Genomic DNA, 22523 nt, shown 5'->3' on the forward strand with positions numbered 1-22523 from the left:
TGGGACTTGAACCATTGGCCATGTGGGAGTGTCCAGTGCCTTAATCACCATGCCACCTGCTGGTCCCCTCTAAGTAATTTTTAATTAAAATTGGAAAGCTCTGTAGAAGTATGTTTTTAAGGTAATGTAGGGTAGTCAGAAGGCTCTTGAGACCAAATCATGGGCAAAAGTTTTGATCAATTCACAGCAGACATTTGATTAACTGATTTAGCACATATACTTAGTTTATCAATTTCCATAGTAAAATTATTCCAGAATGGTCACTCAGACACTGAGAGATTTAATAATCCTTTAACTCCCTAAGATATTCAACTTGAACAACTTTAAGTGTGTGCAGGAAAAAAGGGGGGACGTGGTTAAAAGAACTCTTCAAAGAAATTTTAAAATCACTTGGTGATATGGAAATTGTCTTCCTATCTCTGGCTCCTTTACTTGAAACTGAAGCTCACACAAGGAAGCTAAACATAATTCAAGGTACTCACCTGTCAATGACTACCAGAATTCAATGATCCCATTATTCAGTTTTGCCATTCCTTGGTCTGTGATTTTCTCATTTTTGTTTTTGTTTTAGTCCCTTTGTCTAAGCTTTTTATCTTAATTGATCCAATTCAATGGATCAAGATCAGACATGGGCTTACTTTCCTGACTTTAAACTCCAAAGGCCTTGGCAATGACTACCAGGCTCAGTCCCCAAGGCACTCCTCCCCCACAACTCCCAAATTAGAACACAGAAATTATTCAATGTTCTCCTACAAACTGCAAAGCACTAGAACAAAGAAAGCTACCCATACTCATAAGGCAGAACTTCTCAGCCTTGGTACTACTGACATTTTGGACTAGAAAATTCTTACTGTGGGGCCCATCTTGTGCATCAGAAGAGATCTGGCAGCACTAAACCCACTGCTCACTAGATGCCAATCACAGTTCCTTCAGTATGACAACCAAAAGTATGTCTAGACATTGCCAAGCAAAATTCTCAATGGAAAAATCAAGAAAAGTACTCAAACATGTGGCATATAGATAGGTCTTGAAGGAAGAGCAGGAAGGATTCTAACAGGCTAAAATAGGAGGTTAAGGCCTTAGGGGAAAAAGAAGGAGAATATTGAAAATTATTCATGGGAAGGCATGTTAACAGCTTTGGACTTCAAAGATTTTGAACACTATTTAATTCATTTCTAAGATCCTTTCATTTGACCTTATTTTTGAGGAAGGGAAATGACGTTGTGATAACAACAGACTCTCTTGACCCCTGTTTTCTTACTTTTACATCTAATCTTCTTTTCCCATAATCTCAACCAGAGATTGTGGAGGGAGAAATGCTTGTGACTATTCCAGCATGTGAGCCTAAACCCTTCTTTTTGGTTAAAAGCTAATAGATAGAAACATGCAGTTCACTAGTACAGCATTGCTAATTTTATTACTTCCACACTTATAACTTGTGCCAATGTAAATAAACACAATTTTAAAATTGTCTCTTTAGAAAACTTAATATATTGTTTTAAGAAATAAGCAGAAACATACGGTATATTCAAGTTTCTACTTTTGAATTTTGGGGGAAAAATGATCACCTGCGTTTTAATGATATGGAAACTAGCAACGTAACATATACCAAGAAGAGCAAGGAAGTCATCCACAGTGTTCTCTGTTTAGGATATTGGTTCTTAGCCTTTGAGGGCTTATGTTTCCATTGAATATAGTTGATAAGGGTAGAGTTTTTACCCCCCCCATACCATACATATTTATAAAATTTTGAATAAAACTTCAGGATATTCCTGGTCTTCTGAAACCTATCTATAGCCTTTCTAGGCAAACATGATCCTGAGGTTACAAAACCCTGACCAAAAATTTACAGGATACAAAACTTAGAACATTGCCCAAAGACCCAAGAATCACCAGAAATGCCTAAAATAAAATAAGATAGAGTTTTGAAACTGAAGTCCCTGGGTTTTTTTATAAATATTTGGAATCATTTTAACTAATACTTGACATGTAGTCAAGTATTAGTTAGTAGTTTCTGCTAAAGTTCTAAAAGTTTAAATGAACTTTTATTTGATAGAAGAGTAGTATACATGTGATACAAAAATTAAGATTCCAAATCGAAAATTGAAAAGATTTTAGAGGTTATTCTAAGCCATTTAAACTTCGGCCAGGAATTTAACTTCTTTGAGGTTCAGTTGTTTGTTTTTTGATAATAAAGTTTTGAACTATATTTTCTCTAAGTCACTCAATATGTTCTAAAATCCTGTAATTTAAATGAGTTCATGTAAATCTAAAAAAATTATTTTTCTAATAAATAATTTCTTCTAGAAATGAGAATAAGCACAATTCCTCCCAGAGTAACATATTTTCAGGAAGTAATTCAAAGCTAGATGTGGTTGAATTGCTAAATGGCTGAATTTGCAAAAGTGGGCGATAATTAAGTCGTTACGCTCAATCCTTATTAAATATTAATGAATTCTCCATGACTTTGAATCAGAAGGGCTTTCTACATGAAAGGTTCTGACTGGGCTGCTCACAAATAATGAATCATCTCCCACTCTGAGGTGGTCTTTTGCAGCTCCAAGGTACTCACAGGCAGTACCACAGAATTTAACTGTGGTTGACTGTGTTGTACTTGGCTTTGAAATAAAAAAAAGGAACTTGCAATATTAATATCACCATGCTTTAGCCTGCAAGGGCAAAAGATTTTTCTCTGAGGAAAAGAGCTTGACATAAAAAAATAATGCACTCAGCCAAGGCTCCAATCATCTGAATGCACTCACCATTTCTGTGGCTTTAAATCTGGCTGCACACACCCCAGGACCAAGGACCAGAAGTGCATCTGGGTAGCAGAAGCTGGTCAGTGTGGCCTCCTCCACTCCCTTTTGTTGTTTGTTTTTGTAACACATGTTAGGCACCAAAGAGACAAACAAGGATAAAATGGCTTTCTCCTTTCCCATCTGGGTGTCTGCCAGAGATACAAAGCCCAACTAAAGCATCAGATTTCAGTTTCAAGGCTCCGACTGAGACGAAGCCCACTTTCTTGTTCTCTATCCCTCACCCTTCTTAGAAAATATTTTTCCACCAAGTGCAAAGCAATGTAGTCCAATAAACTGCAGGGTTATTGCTACATACCCCTTTCCCAATTGCTAGTCATTAATACCGCATTTGTGAAACAATAACTTTGTCTTAGGTCATAGGAATGTAGTTTGATATAAGAGCTATATAGTCATGGCATTTTGAACTCTTAACACTGAAAAATACAGATAGTATTTGGCATACCATTTGTTTTGTTCCATGAGTTAATTGAAAGTCCCGTTGTTTAGATTATAGAATACATTTCTCATGGAAATAACTTTAAAAATGGTGAAGGAAGGAGGGAAAGATGGAAGGGAGAGAGGGAGAGAGGAAGAGAAAAAGAGAGCGAAAGAGAGAGACCTATAATACTTAATATCTCACAGTCTTTTGCATGCAAATATTTTTGCCCATCCCATATTGGAGACAAAATCCCATAAGACTGGGCAGTAGGTGGAAGGCAAGACCTGTCTCTTTCAGATGTGTAAACAATGGCTGAAAAGATGAAGATGGCACCTGTTCCAGGGAGGATGCAGCATTTTCTGTGACAGCTCTGCCGCAGCCCCCACATGGAGACAGCACAGGCTCCACAAGCTGAGGACAGTGTGGTCATACCAGCTGTCCACCTTTCTAGAGCAGTTGTAAACTGGGTGTCTTAAATAGTCAATGATTTCCCAAGAATGATTCAATTTTGCTGGATAAAGAGTTTTGATATAAAATTATGTTTGGCACTTTGGAGATTGATTAATATTTTCAATTGGGTTAGTGAGCATTTTTCTATATTTTTAGAACAGTGATTTATTTTATTTGAATTTTAATCTTAAAATGTTCAACTATTCAGTAAAGTAGAATAGCAGAATGAATTTATCCACCCCAGTGAATTTATCCACCTTGAGCATTGCAATACAATATTCAGGATTTTGATTCATTTACATCAGCTACCCTTTTTACTTTTTCATTTTCAAAATATTTTGTATTAGAATCTAGTTCTACTCTCATCTAATTCCAACTATTTTTTCCCAATACCACTGACTTATTTCCAAGTTCACATTAGTGTTGATTGTCAGTGGCTATATATTTTCCTTAAACATCCAAAAATGCATTTTTTTTTATATCTGATATCTCCTCAGATGAAAGTTACTGCCAGAGATGAGTCATTTCTTGAAATATCATAACAATGCACTAATTTTGTCACTGGTAGTTTCTTTCTCTCTCTTATTTATTTATTTATTTATTTCGAGAGATGTTTGCTATAGGGAGTATGTGCTTGCTGGAGAAACAGACAGACAGAAAGCAAGAAATTACTCCCCCAGGGGGATGGCCATGCCACAACCCCTACCCCTCCATTCTCCTCTTGGTATTTTGGGCACACACACACATGAGCCTGGTGTGAGTTTTAAGCTGCTGGGTCAAGCTGGGACTCAAACTCCAGTTGACTCTTTGGGAGTCCAGCAATGTAATCAGTACACCATCCTTTGGCTCATCACTGGTAGTTTCTAACAAATCTGTTTAGGTTGTGATTTCATCAAAGTGAAATACTTTGTTATCTGCCATGGTTTATAGAAGAATAAATAATGTAACTGAAATGAAAAGTTTTCTATGATTCATATAACAAAAAGAAAAGAATGTCTTCCCCATGGCCTGCTGTACTTTTTTTTTTTTTTTGACACCTACCTGGTCCAACCTGTGGCCTGCTGTACTTTTTTTTTTTTTTTTTTTGACACCTACCTGGTCCTTATTGTCCCTATAATTTGTAGACTTGGGAATATGAGATTGTTACTGATAAATGTTGAGATAATTAGGATATAGATTTTGAACTGACTTTAAAAGCAACAAGAGTCTTCTTCACATATTAGACCTTTAATTGTGCATCTAAGTTGGAACAATAGATGATGTGTCTACAGTTAAAAGAGCATTTAGAATTCTACTGGAAAAAGTAAGATTACCCTAATATAATAGATAACCACAGTGATAGTAAGTTCTTGCTATATAACACATTACAAGGTGAACACAACTCTGGAAAACATACATAACAGTGTTTTCCCTCCCTTAGTTATGCTTTGCCAATATAAATCATCAGAGCCATAGTTAAAAGGCAAAAACCATAAAACAACAAAACAACATGAAATCTGAGAGAAGTGTGCCCTGGCCATAATGATATGTAAGTAGAGTGACATTTATCATCCTTAGAACAACATGATCATGTAGAAGATACCATTATTTCTCTATTTCATTTGAAAGATGAAGAAACTGAATTATAAAAAGCTTACATTATTTCCTCAAGAGACAGTTTTGTACTTTTTTTTTTTTTCAGTTTTCACTTTAGGGCGGGAGAACTCACCAGAGAGAGACTAGGGAGAGAGAAAGTGAGAAACCCTCTCCCAGGGGGATGACCACGCCACAGTCCCTTCTCTGTCTCCTCTGAGGATTTTAGGCACATACACACATGGGCCCAGCATGATTTCCAAATACCACATCTAGGACTTGACCCATGTAACCAGATATGTGGGGTCCAGCACCTTAACCTCCATGCCACCTGCTGGTCCAAGGCTGTTTGTTTCTTAACTATACTATCATATTGTTTCTCAGAATAGAGTTGAGATTATTATCTTTATGTGAGCTCCAGGTGGTAGGGAGACTTCTCACACTCTGATGCCAACCTTGAAACTTAGTATATATCTCTTAACTCATTTTGTTTTTTAAACTATTGATAGATCACATACACTTTAATAACTATGCATATAAATATTTACTTTGTTCACAACAGCTCATCAATAATCTTGGTCCATTGGAACTGATTCTTAATACTCCTAGCCACCATAGAGTTCATCATGGTAAGAAAGTTGTATTTCTTCTTTTTTATTTCTTCTTCATTTCTTTAAAAATTATATGATTATTTACTTCATTTTATCACAATTACTCAATATAGTTAGCACTTATTGTAATGGGAAGTATAGGGTTTTCTTTTGACCCTGGATAAACCACATCTCTAAATCAGGATTAGGTGAGAGTGTGGTGAATGGGAGAGACTGCTCTCTGTATGGCTTTTTAATCTAGATCACAACTCATTTGTAATGAAAAAATAAATAACCAGCTAAGGAGATATACCATTCATATCTTGAAAAAGTGTTGAAAGCTACTTCTTGACCCAGTGCTGAGTGTCATTCCTATCTATAACCAGAGAGGCCTTGGTCTTGAAAGCTTTTAAGATCTGAGGAGAACCTAATAAACAATACTTCCCTTTGCTGCCTAAATTTTATGAACAAACTCAACATAAGCTGTACTCGTTAGACAAGAGAAAATCCCATATGGCCAGTGTGTAAGGTTTAAAGACATGGATGTCTTCAATAATAACAGAAATGTTTACATTTGTGCACTGTAAGAACTATATAAGAATGTGTATGGTGGTATTATTTATGATAGAAAAAAATAATTCAAACATCTGTCAGTTGTAGAATAAATAGCAGACTATTCACGTAATGAGGAATTATATAACAACGAAAATGTCCAAACCATTGCAATGGCATGAATAAGTCTCACAAATATAAAGTGAGAGAAAATGCCAGAAATAAAAAATAAGTAAATAAATCCCATTGTACTGTTTTCATAAACTTCCAGGCCTCACAGGCAACTCTGCAGCCCTGCCTTCCCAAAAGGGGAAGGTCCCTTTCCCCATGGCAGCAAGAGATCTGAAGCTCAGTCTCCCACAGGAAGCACAGAGGAAGGGTCAGGCTGCACATGCTCAGTTTCTTCTTCCAAACTCAACAGCCGTTCTCCCACCCACACCCACCCTGGGGAAATGGACAGGGTGAGAAGCCAAGGTTATGCTCTTGCTGTTTCCTCTACATAAAAGGAAAATTAAGAAGTGGAGAAGAAACAAGTCCACATTAAAAAAAAAAAAAAATAGATCCTTATTTTCTGTTTGACTTTGCTTTCTCATTCCTATTGCTTTGATCAGGGTTTCCAACTAGACACTGCTGACATTGTAGGACCATTATTTCTTTGTTGTGGGGCTATTCTGTGCATTGTAGGAGGTTTAGCAGCATCATTGGCCTGTGTACACTAAAAGTCATTAATACCCCATCTCAGTTATAACTACCAGTGATGTCTCCAGACGCTGTCCTTTTTCTCTTGGGAAAAATGCCTCGAGCATTTTCAGTTGGCTAGGGATCAACCAAGAACCATTGTTTAGACCATGTGTGGCAGTGGGTGTGCATCTGTGCAGCCAACTTCACTCTACTTTTGCACTGAGATGTTTTTTCCTTGTGTCTATGATTTCAAATGTGTATTTGTAATTATGGAAGCCACCTAAAGCCCCATGGGTGGTGCTTTCTTATTTTCTTTCCCTCCTATCCCCACCGACTACACACATGCTCTCTGGCAAAATTAAAAACAAAAGTAAAGCAAGAAAAGCTAGTAAGTTATAAAATAAAGAGAACACATCAGTATGCTCAAACTAGGATACATCCCTTCAAATGACGATACGTGAAGATAATTGAGATTGGTGGAGTAATGACTTGCTGGTTTAAATTAATTTATTTAGCTTTACAATCACATAAATATGATTGTGTCTTTTTAAGTTTTTAAAAATATATGTAAAAGCAATCTCTATTTACAACACATTTGTATTGTACTTTGAATACTTTGGAGCAGGAAAGATATCATATATGCTATGAGTTAAAAAAATTAGTCGGAAGTAATTTAACTTTCACTATGTCTTTTGTGATTACAAGAAAAACTCACTCAAGCCTCTCCCTAAGTTGAGAATTTTATTCCTGGAACAAATGTAGATAAAAAGCATAGACACATATCTCACCAAAAATTAAAAATTAAAACACACATACAAGGGCCAGCAGGTGGTATGGTGGTTAAGACTCTGAACTCACATGGTTGACCATAGTCTGAGTCCCAGACCTAGAGGCTTGAAAGCATACAAGACCAAAATCCCAAGAGGAGAGTGGAGAAGGGACTGCAGCATGGCCATATCCTGTAGGGGGTGATTTCTCTTTTTCCTCTCTCTCTTTCTGTCTCTCTCTGGCGAGCACACATGCCCTATGGCAAACACCTAAACAAACAAAAACATATACATACATGTATTATCGCTTTATCATATTTCCTGTTTACATTTTTAAATAGTATAATTTTATTGTTATTCTTTAATAGTACTGAAAAGTGATTACTTAAATTTATCATCTTTTTTTTACTTACATTTATCATCTTTTTTTTAGTGAAAATGGTGAGGAAAACCCACAAATACAGTTTTAAGTAAACCTTTGTGCTTTTTTTTTTAGTAAAATTAATTTAAAAAGTAAATAAAACAAAAACTCTATTATTAGCAAATAAAGGCTGTTGTTCTCAGTGAGAAGAAATTCCCAAGAAAATAATTCTGTCATTTAAGTCATAATTTTATGAATGTGTTCTGAAAACAAGACAATGTATTTTACAAAAGCTTAATTTCAGTCTTTAAAAAATATTCTTAATATTTTGTTTCATAGGGAGAAACCGTTACTGCATAGACAAAAATTATGCTGGCACTCTTATTATTTGGGATAAAATTTTTGGTAAGTAAAAAGTAAGAAAATAAAAACAAATAAATTAGTTCTTTTCATTGCAGATAGTCAAAGATTATATCCTTAATGTTTATGTTTCAGGGACCTTCGAAGCAGAGAATGAAAAAGTTGTGTATGGTCTAACACATCCTATTAATACATTTGAACCAATTAAGGTGCAGGTAAGTAATGTAATTAGTTTAATTTTTTTCAAAATTTATATCATCTCATAAGTCTTATGGTTTGGAGAAAAGTCAGTTGTTGAAAGGTGTGAGTACATTATTGTACCCTGGGGGGGGGAAATATTTTTGAACTGTAAAATAATTTGAAAATGACTTTAGTACCCAAGCAAAAGCGTGAATCAAATTGGACAATAAACATTTGAAAAACAACACATTGAAAAATGTTCCAATAGGTCTACATCCTAGAATGAAAGTAAAAAAGAGTGGCTCTTTAGCAAACATTCTTTCTCAGAATAAACCTGGAATATATTTGTATGTTCAGAAGGAACAGTAGTAACGTGTATAATTAAGGCTGATCCCACAGTAAGAAAAATATTTGCTTCAAGGCTGCGTGACTCTGGTTAGAAATTCAGCATGAGGCCTTTGAACTCCTCTGGTTGGATCTATGTGTCAGGAGCTATTACAGACTGGTTAGGTTTGCACATTACCTCACCTGCTAAGACTTGTTGGACGGGACCAGTTTTCTGTAAGACATGTGGTATTGGTTGTTCACTGGGCTCAGTGGTTGGCACTAGAGAAATGAAGAATGTGAAGCTCTGATGCATCAGCTTGAGACCACCACAAATGCTCCTGGGATTAGGGAACTTTAAATGAGAAAAAGATAAGAATGCTTGAAAAATTGAAGAGGTCAGTTAATGAAAGCCCTGTACAAGGGACTGGTTACAACATTCAGTAAGTGATGAAATTACAGGATTATGTTGAGTCTGCTTTGCATACCAACATTTTCAAGTTTTCACAGAAAATTCAACAATAAAATAAATAATTAACAGCTGTGTGCAGGATGCTGCTAAGTGGCCAGCCCCAAATACTTAGTGTAACCATTTCTAAACCATTTCTAAAACCTTGTGAGATAGTGGCTCTTTTGCTCTGCTTTTTCTTGCTTTCTTTTCTTTCTTTTTTTTTTTTTTCTAAGGTTCTTGCCATAAGACACATGTGCTTGCTGGAGAGGGAGATAAAGAGACAGCAAGAGGGAAAGTGAGAAATCATTCCTTGGTGGTGTGGAGAGGGTGGCTACACCGCAATCCCTTCTTCTCCATTCTCCTCTCAGGATGTTGGGCATGATGCATACACACTGGCCCAGTGTGATTTTCAAACTTCCGGGTTCCCAAGACTCAAACGACAACTGGCTGTGTGGGAGTTCAGAATATTAACCACTACACCTGCTGGTTCCCCCCATTTTATTCCCATTTTTCTGGTGGAAGAAACTGAGGTTTCCAGGATTAAAATAATTCATCCAAGGTCACACAGCTTGTCAGCTTCAAAAGTCGCCAAGGTGAATTGCAGACCTAGTGCAAGACTCCACTCAATTTAACATTTATGCTCTGCTCCGTTATACATGAAGGTCATCACAAATTGCTGTCACTTTTTTTTTTCTTTTTTCTTTTTAGATGAACCAATTGTAACAAATTTTTATTTTTTTTTACACAGAAAACACTAGAAAAACTTCGAGCCCAAAACAAAAATACATGCTGATTTTCCGTGTTTTTTTTTTAAATGTATATAAGCAAAATTATTTAAGAGTCAATAAATTCTTATTTAAGGGATATCTGAATTTCCTTCCACTGCTCACCAAGGACACCACACCTTCATTCCTCCAAGGCCCAAGTCAAGATAGTCCTTTTTAAAAGAACTGGTACTTAATTCCTAGTTGTCCTGTCAGCCCTACCACAATTTTTTCATGTCTTTCTTTTTCTCCATTAGAACTATGGACATATTGGTAACTTCAAAGTCTGTCCACCCAGGAATATTGGGATCCAATTTCTTTAATTAATTGACTCTGAGCCACTTTTAGCATGGCTACATCTGCCTGGTTTTCAAAATGACACCCTCTACACCGGAAATCAGTTCAGACTTGTTCCTCAACATCTGTGGGATGTGGTAATACCTTTAATTCCAGACATTTTCAAGATAAAAGCCTTCTTTTCCATTCATGTTCCTCTCTTTCCAGGCCATTCAGTATTCTGCCCAGTGTTTCTGGCCTTTGAAGCTCTCTTTTTAGACAAAGCAGGTTCTTTAGTATTCTCTTGCCCTAAATATACATCCATCTTCTTAGAAACTGGGAATTCAGAACTTATTATAAAACAACTATCCTCTACCAACTTGATATCGCATTCATCATCAGGCTCAAGATTCATTGCTTCATCTGTTACTGGCTCTTCAATAGGAGAAATGGATCCATCATCATCCAAGTATTTGTATCTACAACTATCGAGATCTTCTTTTTCTAAATCTTCACCAACATTCATTTTATTCAAGGATTCCTTAAGGTGGTGTTCATATTTCAGCTTTTCAATGTAGTTAAAAAATCTTCTGGCAACATGTTGCTCAAAAGTTAAAATTTTCCTCCATGGTAATAGGTTTCTTCTGTTCTCTGATTCTGTAAATTTATGGCCTTTGCCTCTAACTTGTTTCTTGTCTATCTGTGACCGTCTAGTATTTTTACTTCCTTTTGGTCTTCCTGTTGGCTTGTATTTTCTTTTCTTCCGATTCCTTTTCTTGAATCTTTCAAAAATAGCTTTTAAAGTCAATGGTTTGGGTTCAAAGGATGAGTAGCTTGATGAATCTTCTTTAATGTTCTTAGGTGAATAAACACATTTTTGAATTTGGTTCCTTTGCCTCCGTGTAGGTGAGGAAGGAACACACTGTGTTTTAAATAAGCTGCTACCAGACCAGGAGCTATCACTTCGATTTTCAGATTCTACAGTTGAATCAGACGTTGTGTAGTCAGGCGAATCCATTCCTGATATAGTCTTCAAATTTATGCACCACTTTCTCTCTTTGCTTTAGTTTCCTCCACAGCTGCGCGGAAGGAAAAAGGCAATTGCTGTCACTTTTTAAATGAAAGACATTTTGATCTCTTCATACACCAAAAGAGGAAAGTTAATTATCTTTCTTCCTTGTTCCTCCACTACATGGAAGTTCCTTCTCTGTCTTGATCATGGTTTAGGCTTTATAAAACCATATGTCTCTTTGGAGAAAACTAACACATATTTGCATACTTTCTCAACAATAGGCTTTATAGAATGGGATCCAATTTATAAATCATATTAACTCATCAAAAGATACATTTTTTTTTTTCTCTTCATGTCTCCCTAATGTGGAAACTAAGAAATAGGCAGGTTGGTCTCTATGTTCTGGATTAGAGCTTTTCAAATGTAAAGAGCATATGAATCACAGAAGGTCTCTCTAACATGTAGATTTGGTTCAGTAGGTCTGAGGTCTGGTCCCAGATTCCATTTCTAACAAGGTGATGCCAGTGCTGCTGCTTTGTGGAGTAGCAAGGCTTTGACCGTGAACTCTCTTGATGAGGGAAAAGTAATTCATATGTGAGACAGAATAAGGGAGTGAATATTGTGTCTAATGAGTGCTGCCCAAATGGTAGGATAAGTAGGATGTAGAGGGCACAATAGTCAAATAATCCTTGGAGTGTGTGAGCTGTTGCTACCTCTGTTTTGTGTTCGATTCTTCAGGTCTCTCCTTACATCGACACTTCCCTTAGCATAGTAATTGTCACAAGTAGGTCTAAGGTTCAGTCTTCTACATGCACACTTACATTGTCACAAATGTCATATCAGCTGGTGGTAATAATTAGGAGTTTTTGAGCCTACAAAAATACATAGTAACTGTGACTTTCATTCCTTTATGTATAAATAGTTAAATTTCTTATCTATTGCTCTGAGGCATAAAAAATAAAATAATAATAATAAAAAAAACAACACTAGACAGAGGTGTTCATTTGTCTTTAATTACTATTTGACATAGATGATTCATTTTGCTCTCTTTTGGGGATCCTAGTATTTCAGAGGATTGGACAGAAAATAAATAAGAATTTTTTTTTTTTTAATTTAAAAATATTACCATGGAGATCAGTAGATGGCATAATGGCTGCATTCTTGGACTCCCATGTAGTCGACCACGGTTTGAGTGCTGATCTGATGGCTTAAATTTATGCCAGGCGCATGTGTGTGAGTGCCCAAAATCTCAAGAAGAGAATGGAGGAGAAGGAATTGCAGTGTGACCATCCCCCCACAGGATGATTTTCTCTCACTTTCTGTCTCTCTGTCTCTCTTTGTCTCTCTGGCGACCACATACACCATATAGCAAAAATCTCTATCTAAAAAACAAGTTATCATGAAGTTTTTCATGGCTTGTATCCATAATGATAGCAATAAAATTAGTTTTCAAACTAACAAAAGAGAGGGGCTGGCAGGTGGTGTGGTGGTTAAGGGTGCTAGACTACTAGACTCCCACATGCCCAAGCGTGGTTCAAGTCCCAGACCTGGTGACTTGCTTTCTCTCTCTTTCTCTCTCTGTCTTTATCTCTCTCTCTGTCTCTATCTCTCTCTGATCAAATTGGAAAATAATAATAATAAAATTATGTAATTATTTAAAAAATAACAAAACAGATAAGTATTTCAATGAACATTAGAACTCCTGAACCTATTAATTTTCTGTACTATTATTATTATTATAAAGCTTCAAGCTAAGTTTCCACATAACATTTAACTTTTCCTCAAAGAACTATTTCATTTAGTCCTACATTTTCCTCGATTCCCTCAGATACCTCATTGTAATATTTCAAACAAATTGTAAATTCATTTGTTTTTTCTTTTTTTGGAGAGGTTTTTGCTATAGGGAGCATGCGCTCGCCAGAAAGACAGGGAGAGACAGAGAGACAGAAAGCGAGAAATCACCCCCCCGGGGGGGATGGCCACACCATAATCCCTTCTCCTTTCTCTTCTCAGGATCTGGGGCACGCACGCACATGCGCCCGATGTGAGTCTAATCCATCATGTCTGGGACTCGAACCATGATCAACCACATGGGAGTCCAGTGACATAGCCATTACGCTAAATGCTGGTCCCAAATTCATTTTTATAATCCTAGCATTTAAAGTCTTCAGGAGACAGTGAAAATACCCACAAGACCACAAATTCTGATAGAGTCAAAACTTTCTTCAATATTTCACTTACGATAAAACTCAAGTCTAGAATCTATAGTTGCCACCCGGTCCCTAGGAGTCTATAGTACATTGTGATCACATTCACTGAGCACCTATAATGCATGGGCCTAGTTTTAACTTCCACACATGTCAAAGTATGTCATTCAAAGAATGTGGATTTCTTCTGAGTGTTGAGGCAAATTTTTGCTTCTTTTAGGAATTAAAAAAAATTTTGTTTTGTTTCGTTTAGCTTTTTGCCATAGGGTATGTACGCTCACTAAAGAGGGAGAGACAGAGAGAAGGGAAGTGGAAATCATCCTCTGAGGGGGAACCACACTACGGTCCCCTCCCTTCCATTCTTCTCTCAGGATTTTGGGCACACATGCATATGCACCCAATATGATCTTCAAGTTGCCAGGTCTGAGACTTGAACCAAGGTCATCCATGTGGGAGTCCAGTGTCCCAAGCACTATCCACCTTCTGGCCCCTCAGCAAACTTTAATTGCAAAATATGAGCTATTTATGAATGTGGTGGTGCCTGTCCTATGGCAAAATATGAACTATTTAATACTCAGAAGTCTATTACCAGAATACAGCATTGAGCACTTTATGTTGATATATGTGTGTCTGTAATATAATTTAGTAAATAAAAGTTTGTTTTTAAAATATTGAATGTGTAATTTTAAGTGTTCACCTTCTAGAGTCAGCTCAATAGTAGCAATTAAGCCCTATGCATAGAGAACCAGATCCCACATGATTGACCGAGGTCTGACTCCTGGCACCGGTGGCTTAAAAAAAATGCAAAAAGTGTGACCACCAGTTGGTGGAATGATTACATCACTGGACTCTCATGTAGTTGACCGCAGTTCAAGTCCAGAACCTGGCGACTTAAAACTCATGCTGGGCATGTGTGTGTGCGCATGCCCAAAATCCCGAGAGGAGACTGGAGGAGAAAGGCAGCATGATCATCCCTCCCGGGGGATGATTTCTCGCTTTCTATTTTTCTGTATGTCTGTCTTTCTGGTGAGTGCACATAGCCTATAGCAAAAATCTCTCTCTAAATAAAAAAGGAAAAAGGGAGAAATAAAAAAGAATGCAAAATATATATATATGCCTCAAATCCTCATGGGATAGAAAAATGGAAGAGAAAGGATTGTAACCTGACAATGTCTCAGTAGAAGTTATTTCCTTTTATATCTCTCTGGCAAGTGCACACAGTCTCTGGTAATTTTATATATATATATATATATATATACACATACACACACACACACATATTTACTATATGGTTAATATATATCATATATATCAATATAATAACTATATAATGGATACTATATTAAATGTTCAATGTTCATATGTTTTCATTTTCAACTTTAAGATTTATTTAGCATGGCTTTAAAAACAGTCATTCAATAAGAATATTTAGTGGGCAGGGTCAATTCATATGCAGCAATGATAGGTCAATTCATTGGCAGCAAAGCTTCTAAACTTTTCTTTTTTACTTTACTTTTCTCAATGATTACTCTATTTTTTATTCCTAATTTATAATTTGGTTGAAGTTTAAAATAGTGACAAGAACACAGCTAAATTTAAGCAGAATGCATTGAAGGAATTACAAAAGGGGATGCAATTATATATTGATCTCCATTAATCAAATCATGTATAGCATATACTAAGGAAATTTGTATCAGTTATATTAAACAATAAATAAGATAAATGATTTGTTGTTTTTAATCATTGTTGGGATCTTCTCTTAAATAAGCTATAATTTTATTCTTCATAGTGCCACCATTTACTTTACATATGGACTACATTCTGGTCCACACCTGGATTCTTCCAAAAGTTTTCTGTCATATTTAAAGGACCAGGATGGGGTCCAGGTAAACCAAGACTTGGACTGAGTGAAGAAATCCCAGAGGTAAGTAAAGTTCAAGAAGTTGAAGATGGTGAAGATTAGTCTCACATCATCAGGTCTACAGTGAGCCTGCGCATAGGCTGCCCCACCGCAAATCTGTGAAAAGACATTTCCCTACTCAGAGGCAGCCATGTTGGTACATAAGTTAATAGGCAGACACCACCTAGGGGCCAATAAGAAGGGTGCGTTCTCCCAGGAGCACATGCCTCTTACCAGGGCCCCTCTTTTGTTCTGTTTGTGAAGCAGAACAACAGAGACTGTTTTTCAGATCCACTCAAAGTCCTAACTAAGAGCCTTTGTTCAGGGAGTAACTTCACAAATGCATGCAGCTCAGACAGAATTTTAGATATCAGAGATGGGAGGAGCCTTAGGAGTCATTCAGTCTAAACTTAATTTCACACATGAAAAACTGAGATTCCCAGAACAGAAGGTCTAAAGCCACCTCAAGATGATGCGTTTTTTGAGTCACACCCTAAATAAAGTAGAGTGAAAGCATTATCTAAGAAATTCTACATTTTTTTTTAAATGTAGTGATTTAAAACGCTGGAGGCCACATGAAAAATTTGGTTTCAAATTGAAATTCCTTTTCTAAAGATGAAAGAGTAATTTTTTTCACTCACTCAGGATATGTGTTATGATTACTTATCAAATAAAGGTAACAAATAATCACAGAAACAACAGAAAGAATAAACTATTGACAATTTCAAGAGCGGTAATATAACTTTAAAAGTTAGCCTGTGATATTTCAAGGACATAACATTTAATGTTTTGTTCAAATATTATTCTTTTAGAAAAATTCTGATTTAAATCAAGATGTTTTTACATCCAGTTACCAAAGCTGTTGAGACTAAATTTCCCAGACTCTTTTATTTAGGTTCACAATTGGCTATGTAAAAGTTATATTGAAATAGGTGAAAATAATTTTTTTTCTTTTTTTTTTAGGTTTTGCCATAGGATACATGCATTTTCCAGAGAGAGAAGAGAGAGAAAGTGAGAAATTGCCTCTCCAGAGGGGATAACCACACTGCAATACCTTCTCCTCCAGTCTCCTCTCAGGATTTTGGGCACACAAGCACAGACACCTGGCATGGTTTTCAAGCCACTGGGTCTGGGACTTGAGTTATGGTCAACCATATGGGAGTCCAGTTTCTTAACCACAATATCATCTGCTGGTCCCAATAATTTGATTATTTCAACTCCAAAAAAGCCTAGTTAGCTATGATACATTTATATTATTTTTTAAAGCACACAACTCAAAGTGAATATTTTTAAGTTATATGGGTGCTGAAAATGGCTTTATAAAAACAGAATTGTAACATTTTGGGGATACTCAGTGGCTTAGAAATGCTTTGTTTTGTTCTCCCCAATAAAATAGCACATTTGCCTTTGAGGCTTGATTACCAACATAACCCAGAGTCACCTTAGTTATTTTTCGTTTGCTTTACTGTCATCCAGGATTTTGCACATATTTTCAGATAAGGAAGATCCACCCTACTCATTTTGGCTGCCTTTATCATTAGCCCCTGTTGCTGTGTTACATTGCCCTTCAAGGCAGTCCAAATCATAACTGTAATGTTTCTGTAATAAACAACAACTCTTCCAATTTACAGAGATTTTTCTATCCTGAAATACAAATGTTAGAGTCTTTGGGGGGAAAATAACAAATATGTCTCTGTCTTTTTACATATATTTTCATTTAGTGTGAATTTCAATATAGAAAATGAGCCCCAGAACAATATAAAGAACTATATAAAGAAAAGGCTTCTTTCTTCTCTACCCAGGTCACAGGGAAAGAAAAGGTTCCCTTCTCATCATCTGCATCTCAGCTATTGAAGATATATACAGTGGTACAGTTTGCTCTGATGCTAGCATTTTATGAAGACACCTTTGCATACACAGCTGTAAGTAATGCTCATTTTAAGTACAGTCTGAGAAAGTTACATGGCACTTTGAAAAAGAAAATAAGCTCAGCATGGTATGGCTATGCTCTGTACTTTTCTGTACTCATCTGCTTTAATTTCAGCAATAGCTCATGTTTAATCAGGTGAATTAAGTCTGGATATTTCTTCTGGACTGATTAAATCAAAATTCTCTGTGTAGAATGTATACGGAGTAATATGCTATGAATCTAAGTGATAGGGGCCAGCAGGTGGCATGCTGGTTAAGGTGGTGGATTTCCACATGGCAGACCATGGTTTGAGTCCCAGACTGGTTGCTTGCTTTCTCACTTTACCTTTACCTCACTATCTCTCTCTGGTAAGTGCATGTGCCCTCTAGCAAATTTAAAAATAAGAATAATAATAAGAGATAAAGTTAAATGAATAATTCTATAAATTGTGTAAGTGATAAATAAAAAATTTATTTGCTATAGGGTGAGGCAGTGGCACACCAATAAAGCAACTGGACCTACAGGCATAAAGTTCTAGATTTGAGTCCCAGAACCTTCCATAGGTATACACACACCTATGATGTGCCCAGGCTGAGGCTAGGGGCTCATTAACATGTGAAGATTCTTTAAGGGGTGCTTGTCTCTCTGTCTCTCTATGTCTCTGTTTCTCTCTGCTCCTGTCTCTCATGGAAGAAATAAATTAATAAGCTTTAAAAATAAATTATTTGCTATTCATAAGTTTTACAACAATTAGAACACAAATGCTTCAGAAGCCAGAATTAAATGCTTGGGAAAGTACTTTCCATCAATTTCAACATCGCGGCCTTGATTTAAAGACTACCCTGATATGGGCTGTTCAGTGATGTACCAGGAAAGGGAGATGCTCTGTGAGGCAGATCCAAGGAGGGGTTGCTGGTTCAGATCCAGAGACCACTCTGAGTCCTCTCAGGCACATGCATGCTCATGATTCCGACTGGAGGCTGCGGCTGGATCGCATCAACATTCTGTCAGGGGTGCCATGTCTCTGCCTCTCTGTCTCTGTCTCGCTTACTCATGGATTAAAGAAATAAACTTCTTTGCAAAAGAATATCCTTGTAGAATGTCTTCTGGGAGTTTTCAATGGAAGGTTTACTTCCTTTATTTTTGTCCTAAGACATTTACAACATTTGATTTGTCTGATGTAAACAAAATAGCACTAGAAAAGAGTTTCGTCCAGGCATTACCACTTCAGGAGTCATTTTGGTCATCATAGAATACTCATGCTGCTTATATTTGGGAGAAAACAAACACAGTATGGGGTATGTAAAAAATCACTATAAACTATAAAAAGGATAAAAACCAGATGTTTTAAAACATTTATTTTGTTTTTATAGATTTATTTATATTATATTCTTCCTGAGAATTTACTATAGCTAAAGAAGGTACATGAAAGGTAGCAAGGTAATTAAATTGGCAATAGATGAAATAGAAAATAAAATCACAGGCAAGTAAAAAATTACTTTTTTTACCTTGTTATGAAGGTAATATACAGCTCATAAAATAACGTCATTGAATCAAGAAAGTCAAAGGGATACACAGTATCTCTATATGAATAGTGGTTACCTTTTAAAAACAAAGGGAGTTTCTATTTCCAGCATCAGGTGATATAGATACACCTCATTTATTTATTTGTTTATTTTAAGATATACATAACACCTACAATTGCTAGGTGAAATACACACACATACATACGTAAATTCTTAGCATGTACGAAAGAGCTGGCAAAAATTGAAGGCCACCTAATATCCTGAAGATGTTGAGGAAATACGAATACTATGGAACTGAGTACTTGTACTGAAAGCTGTCCTAGGACCTCTACAATCACTGATAATCAAGATCTTAAGGGATCAGAAACAAATCAAAGAACCTGTAGAGGTGCAAGTTAGATGAAGAACCTCAAATAAAATGACTGAAACCAAAAAGAAAAAAAAATACAGGGAAAGGAAGGTAAACAAAGAAAAATAAAAAGCATAAAAGGAAACTTGTCCATCTTGCACTTGGCTCTAAGGAGGCATACAAAAACAAGTAATTAGAATATTACTTTTTTATTTCAAACCAGCCCTCACTCAGATTTAAGTCTAGAATTCATGGAACAATGAATCTGATAAAAACAAGCTAACAATTTAAAGTGTCTCAGATTAGACCTCAGGTATCTAAATGAAGCATATTCAAATCATGCCTAGAGCCATCACAGAAACTCAAGATTCAAAGTATTCACATGGATAAAGTCCCACTGATGATAAACTCAAAGTTAAAAATCACAAAAACAGACCCAGCCTTTGTGTCACAATCAGTAGCACTGCAGAGCTGGAAGCCACAGGTTGAATACTGGTGGAGTCTCCCGCCTAGTCAGTCTGTCCACATACAACTTTTAAAAATCAAAGAAAAAAGAAAAACCTACAGGAAAATATATAATAGGCTTTTCTGATTGCAGCAGAAAACAAAGATTTAGATTCTAGTTTCCATTTTGTAACATGAAAATGGGAAGTATAATATGATGGATGTGACTAGAAATATCCTTAGGCTATAATGGTTGGCATATACTTGTTTATGGTTTGTTCTTTCTTATATGTGCTGCAGCTAATGATGAAAGCACTTCTACATTGTATCCGTTTTCTCTGTCTTTAGCTTGCCAAAGACAAATGCAAACCCAAGAACACTTTCAAGATGCAAAGCTTTCATAATAGTGGCATTAAATATATCACGGCTAGTAGAGCCAATCAAACTCCCCAAATGGTTAGACATAATAGTTATTTAACCTAAGTCATTATTGTTCTAGTCTCCTACTGTATTATTAAAAGAAATATCTGAGATTGGAAGAATTATAATAAGTAGAGATTTACTTGATTCATGATCCTACTGGCTGAAAAGTACCAAGAGGTGACGCTGGCATCAGGCTAGCCACATCAGAACATGCCTGGAGGAAGTAGGGAGGATGATGGTTATGCACTGAGAGAAACAGTGGGGGCAGCCATCTTCCTTTAAAACAACTCACTCTTGCAAGAATTAACCCCTTTCATGAGAGATAGCACTCACTGTGTCTTGAGAGACATCATTAATCCATTCACAAAAGCAATGCTCACATGATCCAATCCCCACCCACTAGACCTTACCTCCTAAAGGTTTTGCCAGCACTGGGGGGACAAATTCTAAAACACAAAGCTTTGGGAGATAAACCATTATCCAAATCATAGTATTCAAAATCATCTCTTCAAATATTACCTAATTAACCCACCACTCATTCGTTTCAATGCATTATTTTATGCTTACACAAATTATAACTAAAATGTTAAATGCATTAATAGAGTTGTTAGTTCATATGCATTCAAATATCTGACTCCTGATATGCTGTCCAATGTTTAGTACAGTTTGAATTATTGACTTTTTTTAAGCTGTGCTAAATCAAATCTCTAAATAAATGGTACCAATGCTTAAGAACAAAAATAGAGGGCCAGCTGCTGGTGCCACAAGTAAGGCAACTGGGTCCCACATAGTCACCTTAGCAGTCAAAGTCCCAGATTCAGTGGACCTGAAGACAATGCTAGGAATGTGTATTCATGTATGTCAAAACCCCGAAAGGAAAATGGAGGAGAAAGGATTACAGCATTGCCATTTCCCTTGTGGGGTGCTTTCTCATGCAGCACAAGGTACCCATTGTGATTTTCAAGCTGCTGGGTCCAGGACTCAAACCAAGCCATTGGCCATTTAAGCTCCAACACCTTACCCTCCACACCACCTGTTGGCCCATCTTGATTTTTGTAACAGAGGCCATTAACATTAAGTTCACCAAGAGATTTGAATTTCTGGGCATGTGTGAGTACTTCCTGGGTAAAAATGTAGCCAGACATTGTACATATTGAAAAGTTGTGACTTATGGTTTTCACAAGATTTTTCTACTGTCATAAAAAACTATATGAGAAATGTATGTAGATATATTGACAAAGAGAAATATCCAGCGTTGAAACCCTTGTCAAACTGAGATTAGAGTTGGAGACAGCTTCGTTCCTGACACAGATTCATTTTGAAAGGTGCATTTGCTTATTTCCCACATGTGCTTTTCTTTGCTAAAAACATGCTGTGAGACTAGGAAGAAAGGTTGCTTATTTGCAAAATTCTATAGTGCCTTTCTAGTCCCAGCGATGTCTACGAGCATACGGAGACTTTAAAATCCAACAGCAATATTTTTTTCCAGATCCACTGTAGCCAATAATCACATAGAAGGGCTGTGGCTGACTTGTAATTGGGGGCCCTGCTGTGGTCCCAGAGCCTTTTCTGTTTATGCATATACTAGACTAGATAAATACTTACTTGTTTTATGTGTGTAAATTCTGTATAAATAATGGGAGTCAAAAAAAGCAACTGGCTGGCCACCACAAAGGTATAAAAGGCACATTCCTTCCTTACGGAAACTTGTGAAGCATACATTTAAATATATAGTATTTAGGTTAGTGATGTGACCCACAGACTTTTCTGTTGATTTTGGTTTAGTAATGCTTGGAAACTCAATTCCTCATCTGCCAGGGTCTACTTCATGGGGTGATATCATGAATACATGTTCGAAATAAAAATATCGACTGCACTAGCATGTTCTCCAAACAAAAATTCAAAAGGCAGTGCTATCTTTAAAATAATAGACACACACAGAACAGTTTAAACATTTACTAAGGTCTTAGAGTGCTTACTGTAGATTACTGCATATATGTTTTAACACAGATTACTCCGTTGATATATTTTAAGTTAACGAAGCATCTGAGATTATCCAATATAAATTTGTAAACATTTTTGTGGTTTTAAATTCTCCCGGATGCTGTGCTCTATAAAACATTATGGATATTATAAATGTTTAGCTAATGTTTTCACGTTGATTTTTTAAATAGATTTTCTTTAAAAA

General features: G+C 36.3%; 2 protein-coding genes across 2 annotated transcripts in view; one reads left to right on the forward strand and one right to left on the reverse strand.

Moving 5' to 3' along the window:
• Positions 1–22523, forward strand: part of AGMO (alkylglycerol monooxygenase) — a gene marked incomplete in the record, with an annotated part of 412025 nt that overhangs the window by 167810 nt on the left and 221692 nt on the right. The window contains 5 exon segments of the mRNA XM_027768353.1: positions 5822–5888; positions 8550–8615; positions 8706–8785; positions 15574–15708; positions 17487–17606. Of these exon segments, the coding sequence (XP_027624154.1) occupies positions 5822–5888; positions 8550–8615; positions 8706–8785; positions 15574–15708; positions 17487–17606 (468 nt within the window).
• LOC102494081 (TATA box-binding protein-associated factor RNA polymerase I subunit D) lies at positions 10774–12415 on the reverse strand. Its single transcript, XM_006168697.1, has 2 exons — positions 12399–12415; positions 10774–11626 (listed from the first exon to the last, which is right to left on the reverse strand). The coding sequence occupies exons 1-2, from the start codon at positions 12413–12415 to the stop codon at positions 10774–10776; spliced, it is 870 nt and encodes a 289-aa protein (XP_006168759.1).

Source organism: Tupaia chinensis, unplaced genomic scaffold, assembly GCF_000334495.1.
Source record: "Tupaia chinensis unplaced genomic scaffold, TupChi_1.0 Scaffold145916_1, whole genome shotgun sequence".
NCBI classification, from domain to species: domain Eukaryota; kingdom Metazoa; phylum Chordata; class Mammalia; order Scandentia; family Tupaiidae; genus Tupaia; species Tupaia belangeri.